General features: G+C 36.8%; 1 protein-coding gene across 5 annotated transcripts; it reads right to left on the bottom strand.

The window, feature by feature from the left end:
• Positions 1 to 489: 489 nt before the first annotated feature.
• LOC105956991 (protein PHOX1) lies at positions 490 to 4,163 on the bottom strand. 5 transcript variants are annotated; one of them, XM_088823805.1, is made up of 5 exons: positions 3,553 to 3,876; positions 3,388 to 3,438; positions 1,283 to 3,339; positions 950 to 1,188; positions 490 to 822 (listed from the first exon to the last, which is right to left on the bottom strand). In XM_088823805.1, exons 3-4 carry the CDS (start codon positions 3,201 to 3,203, stop codon positions 1,040 to 1,042), a joined length of 2,070 nt encoding a protein of 689 aa, XP_088679931.1. In that variant the 5' UTR covers positions 3,204 to 3,339; positions 3,388 to 3,438; positions 3,553 to 3,876; the 3' UTR covers positions 490 to 822; positions 950 to 1,039. The 5 variants fall into 5 exon arrangements, with proteins under 5 accessions (XP_088679931.1, XP_012836356.2, XP_012836357.2 ...); XM_012980902.2 differs by lacking the exon at positions 3,388 to 3,438 and having other exon boundaries at positions 1,283 to 3,241; positions 3,553 to 4,163; XM_012980903.2 differs by lacking the exon at positions 3,388 to 3,438 and having other exon boundaries at positions 1,283 to 3,246; positions 3,553 to 3,952.
• Positions 4,164 to 6,797: the final 2,634 nt, after the last annotated feature.

The raw sequence follows: 6,797 nt of genomic DNA on the forward strand, positions 1-6,797 counted from the left end.
CGTTTAAAAAAATATTATTATGATCTATAATGGGTCGCTTGGTAGATAAAAGTCAACCCAGTTCCAGCCATAATATTCAGGATTCAAAGTAGGTATACTGGGTATGTATTACATTTGATACTTAATGGGTAGTAATTGGTGAGTGTTACACACCCCATAGTTTAAAGGAGAAAATGTATTTAACCCTTAATTATAAAATATCGTTTACAATTATAATTATATAATTGATTTCAAATGTGAAATTAACCAAACACGTGCAACCCCGTGGCAATTTCTAGCCAATATAAAGACGTGAAGCCTCATCGATCATATAACGAAGCACGTGTCAACAAGTCCGGTCGAAGGTACAAAAGATCGCAATGATGTTCACCTCGTTAGTATTGAAGATATTAATATTAAGACGAGACATTCACCTAATAACTTTTTTTGTCTATTAAGACGGTCATTCAACAACAATACGAAACAACCTTTGTATCATATCACTCGACCTAAAACTAAACTATTTGTTATAAATGATTACAGAACATGTCTGAAAATTCATAAACATGATACCGACTTCAAAACCGAATTACATGTTAAAAAAATAAAATTAATAATACATTCCAGCTCAAACTATTACGAAAAAAATATAACATACAACCAATAATGAATACTATCCCCAAAAATAAAAAATAAAAATCAAAACAATCTTTTCGAAATTCTTAATACACCAGGGAGGTCACAAGAATGAAGCAGAAACGAGAAAAAAAACGATATTCTGCCATCAACTATTTCGACCAGATAAAACAACAGCTGAAATAGAAGTCGATGCAACACGAAAGCCTGCACGATAAAATGTATCATCTTAGTTTACGAAGTTACGAATAAGATAACAAAAGAAAACTATTTAGTTTCAAATTCATTAACTAAGAATAGTTTCGGTTATAGATAGAGGTCAAAATTTACTCACCAAAAAAGATGCAACAAAACCACAAAACTTTGTCGAGCGCAATGCTGAGCTGGACAAAAACCCTCTACAGATACATCCAAAGGAGCGTATCTACGCATGTTCAAGTGCATAATAAAGCTTCGAAACTCGTCTCCGAAGCAGCGGCTCTAACCTAAACGAGGCAATGCTGCTCCTCACTTTTTTCGCTTCGTACATATCATTCCACGCCTCTACAAGTTCGTCGATATTGAATCCTAAACCTGCATGCAAACAAATTAAGATAACCATAAGTATATATACTCATATACATACAATTATATAAAGATTTATTATTTGTGATATATTACACATCACCTTCCGACGCAGTGTCGTTCGAACAATGATTCTTAATCATAACAGCGATATCCGTCTCGGAAGCACCGGCGAGTTCGAATTTCTCGACAGCGACCTCGAGACATTCTCGCCATGCATCCAACCCTAATTTAAATTCCATAACCGACCTCTCGTATAAAATAGTGCCCCACAAAACGTTTATCTGAGATTGAATACTCGCAGCCTGTTCTTCGTCCGCCGACACATTCTTCAAGAAATTATCTAATTTCATTTTCTTCAATATATTCTCAATTTTTTTATTTTTCTGCTCACTGACTCGTTGTTCTTCACCACTCTCCCACATCTGCATACCTTTTTCCATGTTTTCCTCGGCCTTGTTATAAAGCTGAATAACCTCAGTCGAATCCCACGATCCAAGATCAACGTTCGTCCCGATTACATAATACCAAGACAGCTTTGCCTGCTCGAACTGCTGCTGCCCGAGCGCCACAACAGCTTCGTAGAAATCGGGTTTTATTTGTAAGGCCTCCTCGTATCTTTTTCCTGCTTTTGCGAACTCCGTCTGCGCCCACTCGTACGAGGATTTGATCTGCGTTTCTCTCGAAGAATCTTCCGCGAAATATACCCTCTTCCTCGCCCTCGACATGTGTACATTACCACAATTGAACAGAGCCAAAGCCGCCATTTCTTGGAATTTATCAGCAGCATTCGAGAAAAGTTCTTGCGCTTCTTCGCCTGTGACCGTTTCTTCCAAGGCATCCGAATATAGCTTCGTTCCAATCTTGTGCAGATCGAGATACGAATCGACTTCGAACCCGACGTTGTTCTTGAATATTTGAGCGAACTCAACGATCCAATCACTGATACAAGCCGACTCACTCTCTACTACTTCCTTTTTCCGTCCATTTTCGGCAATAGTTTTCGTTTCAAGATTATCTTCCATTTCATCGTGACGAATCTTTTTGAAGAAAGGATCTTGATTTGGATTAACTTCGACTATATAAAGCTTCACCGAGCCATGTTCGGCAGATTCTTCGGCCAACCTCAGTTCTTCGGTGGTGGTGATCGTAACTAAGTCGCCTTCTTGATCCCTGTACTTAACAAGTACAGCATCCAAACTCGAAAACCGATCCGAAATAATCTCCCTCAGCTTCAATACATCGCAGTGAAGAGGAATATCAGCCCGTCTTATATCTTCTCCAAATACCAATTTTACCCTTCTCGTGAAACCCTCTTCGCTCGCACCGTTACTAACTATTTCTTCCTCCACCACCAATTTATCCTCCGTTTTCTTCTCCACGATCTTTTCTTTAACTTCAGTCTTTTCTTTCACCCCCTTCTCGTTCTTCTTTTTCCGTGCCTTCTCTTTGGGTGCCTTCGTTTGAGGCGAAGGAACAACCAAATCTTTAGCTATTTCATTCTCTCTCGACCCTCGTAACTCGATACTTCTTTTCACCCTTTCTTGAATTTCGAGTGCCATGAGATTGTGCGGCTCTGTTTTCAGCACGGTCCCGACATCCCTAAGCGCCAAATCGAGCCTATTCAACGCTTCGTAACACCTAGCTCTCTTCAAAAGGGCCTTACTGTAATTCGGCGTCACTTCGAGCGCCAAATTGCACTCGTGGATCGCCCTCGGGAATTCGGTAATACCCAACTGCATATAGCAAGCGGCCATATTGCTCCTTAAATAAGACACGTCTACGTGGCTCCTAGGAAGCAATTTTATGGCCTTGTCGTATTTCAGCATTGCGCCTTCGTAATCCCTTGTCTGAAACAACCCATTGCCTTCGATTTTCAATTCCTGCGACATTGAAATAAATACGGCCGTGTCCTTATCGTACGGTTTCGGGCCATTTTCGGTGGCCTTAGTCTGCTTGGCATTCGACGATTCCTTCGATTTATCTCCTAGAGATTTCTTGTTCTTTCCACTATGTTTCCCCATACTTAATCCCAAGATTTCACAAAAATTACCGACAAATTCTGTTCTTCAAACAAACAACAAAATAAAAATAAAATAAATTACAGACAATTCTGTTTATCAAAAAAAAAAAAAACAACAAAATAAATTACAGACAATTCTGTTTATAAAAAAAAACAACAAAATAAAAATAAAACAAATTACAGACAATTCCAACTTCCTATTCTACAATGTCCCACAATTGAAACCTGAGATAAATCTACACAATCCCACAAAATAATAGGAAAAAAAAAACCCAGGATTGATAAAATTAAAACTCCAATTAATAGAAAAATAAAAACCTTTAATTCAGAAATGAAGATAGAAATGAAACCTTTAATTCAGCTGCAAGCCAAGCTTCCCTGCTTATTCTTCTCTCCAAAAAAGAAAGTTGGTAATAAGATTGTTCTGATAACACGATGTGGTAATAAGAAACTTATCTGGAAAGACTCAATCTTTATTCAAACCATTCAATAAAATAAAAATTATTGGGTTATTTATCCGGGAAATTAAATCAAGAAAATATATGTGGGTTTCTTCGATGGGGATTATGTATGTGGTTTGTCGGAATTGGAAAGGTAAAAGTAAAGGGACGAAGAAAAGAATAAAAGGAAAACGAAAAAGAAGGCCGGTAAATGCAATCATCATTTTTTTATTCATTTAATTTGATTTAAAGCTGGGATTCCTTTTATTTATTTATTTATTTATTTATTTCCAGACAATGGTTTGGACATGGAGAACATGAATTGTGGGACCCGATTAATTAACGTGTATTCCAAGATTGTGGGTGACGTCATCCTTACCAACTGTCATGTTTGTTTTAACGAACTGATTTTTACACCTGTTTTTTGTTTATGCAAATTGTTGTTGTTTTAGAAAGGCAAAATTAATGTTTATGAAAAAATTATTCAGAATTCTTTAAACTCCATTATTCATTGTAATTTTAATTTCATCAATTGACCAAAATAATTTGGTTTTGACCTTTTCTTTTAAAACATTTTTTCTATTTTTTTTTATGCCGCTACTTTTTTATGTGGATTTTTTTTTGTCTGCTTGTTTCCGCTGCAACTGAACGCCGGTTTCCAGCAACATTGATTTTTTTTCCTTCTTTAATTTTTAAATTATTTTTCTGCCTTGTATTTTCCTTCTGCCGCGGATCGTTGATAGTAATATTATTGTGGTTTACAGTAAAATTACTATAAATACAATAACATTACTGTCATTGACAGTAATATTACGGAGGTTGACAGTAATATTACGGAGGTTGACAGTAAATTTACTATAAACACAATAATATTACTGTCAACCACATCAATATTATTTTTTCTGTCTTTTATATTTTCCTTTATTTGTTGACCGGTCAACGTAATACTATTATTGTCTACTATTGTCATATTATTGTGGTTGGTACTGTCGATCTCACTAATATTACTGTGGTTGACGATAATATTATTATCGAACAATAATAATACTATTGTCAACCACATCTATATTATTTTTTTTTTAACTTTCTTATTTTGTTTGACTTTGTTGATCGGTCAAATATTATTATTGTATTGCAGAATAAATTTATTATGTAATATAGATATTTTATCGTATTAATATTATTGTGCTAGATAGGAATATGCAATGTTATCAGAATCGGACCGGACATAAAACCGGCTAAGCATTCGGGTCACGGTTGGACCTGTTCAACCGGGTTCGACCCGGGTTTTTTTAATTTTTAATTTTATAATTATTAAAAGTTATAAATCTTATAAAACTGTATCAATTATGTTGGCGCCATATTTCCGACCATTGAAGATCGAGGAAATCCGCCAAGTTTTGGAATTAAAAGATTGGCAAAGATTTGTTTTCCATATTTATTTTGGAATTTATTAGAGTCCTATTCTTATAATACTTCTATTAGGACTTAGATTTATTTCCATGTATTTCATTCTAGTTAGGTATCTTTTGTACTTATCTAGAATAGAAGTAGAAATCAACTAGGATTCTATTACCTAGTTAAATAGATTTCTTGGGGTTCAAGTTAGGTCTTAGGGCTTATTTTCATGGCTATATAAGCCTCCAAGACATACAAGAACCGTGGGCATTATTTGGGAGAAAAACCTCTTCATAGCATCGAAGTTTTGCCAAGGCGTTCTGCGGAGCAGGACTGTGCCATCGTTGCACTGTGCCAACATATACAGATTTGCTGTATAGATCTCAAGGGAGATCAGCCGCGTTTTCTGAAGGGAGTTCAGGCTTGAAGAAAGTTCAAGGCACGCGGGTGGAGCTGCTGTTGGAAGAAACACGAAGTTCGAGTTGTGTACAAGAACGGCATATTACATAAAGAGGGAGTCTTTAGTGTTTTTAATAAGTCCTATTAATGTACACTGTAAATCTGAACTAGTGAAATCGTGTTTGCAGGTCCACGTGGATGTAGGGCACATTTGTGTCTGAACCACATTAATTCCTTGTGTTCATTTATTTGCTTTAAGTAGTTTATAACTGTGTTAACACAAGAATTATAGTTGTAACTGAATACTGTTTCCACAACTTAACTGTTACAACTTAGGTTAATTGATTTCTATAGGCATATAAATCAACAATTGGTATCAGAGCCTCTCACTAGATAAACATAGTGTGTGATTTTGGGAATTTGATTTATTTGCCATTTTCTTCTATAGGTACTATGAATGCTCATATGGCAGGCGGTTCCACGACTCGCCCACCACTGCTTACTGGAACCAATTACTCTTATTGGAAGACCAAGATGAAGATGTTCATCAAGTCAATGGATGAAGATGCATGGCGCACAGTTCTGACTGGCTGGAAACGACCTGTTGCCACAGATGAAAAAGGAATTCAAACTGAGAAACATGAAAAAGACTGGAGCAAAACTAAACAGATTGCCGCAAATATGAATTCCAAAGCATTGAATGCCATATTCAATGGAATTGATATCAATCAATTCAAAATCATCTCAGCATGTGAGTGTGCCAAGGAAGCATGGGAAAAACTTCAAACAGCCTATGAGGGGACTACCTCTGTTAGATTATCAAAACTTCAGATGCTTGCTACTCGTTTTGAGGATCTTCGGATGGAGGAAACTGAAACCGTGAGCGATTTCAACTCCAAATTATGCGACATCGCAAATGAAGCCCATGGCCTCGGTGAAACTTACCCTGAAGTAAAACTTGTTCGTAAAGTGCTGAGATCTATGCCAGACCGGTTCGCATATAAGGTCACTGCTATAGAGGAAGCAAGTGATGTGGACTCATTCCGGCTTGAAGATCTGATCGGAAATCTACAGACCTTTGAAAACAAGCTGAACATCAGTAGAATGGATAAAGAGAGAAAAATCGATTTACAAACTGCGTCTGTTGTGACACCATCCGTGCCCTCAGCTCCCATGACAGCACTCGAAGTCAAGCTAACAAAATCCATGTCTCTAATAGCCAAAAACTTCGGAGAACTCGTGAAAATGAATGGACATCCCAGAAGTCCTACAAACAAGCGAGAAGTTAGGAAGGGGATTCGATGTAGAGAATGTCGTGGCTATGGTCATATTCAATCTGAATGTGCAAACACTCAGAA

The sequence above is a fragment of the Erythranthe guttata genome, chromosome 10 (genome assembly GCF_056151865.1).
Source record: "Erythranthe guttata isolate IM_541 chromosome 10, IM_541, whole genome shotgun sequence".
NCBI classification, from domain to species: Eukaryota; Viridiplantae; Streptophyta; class Magnoliopsida; order Lamiales; family Phrymaceae; genus Erythranthe; species Erythranthe guttata.

Excerpts from the sequence above, each read along its gene's own strand:
- LOC105956991 (XM_012980902.2), bottom strand. The coding sequence starts at position 3,203 with ATGGGGAAACATAGTGGAAAGAACAAGAAATCTCTAGGAGATAAATCG. Across the intron at positions 1,189-1,282 it reads GAACGACACTGCGTCGGAAG|GTTTAGGATTCAATATCGAC; the intron begins GTGATGTGTAAT and ends GTTTGCATGCAG.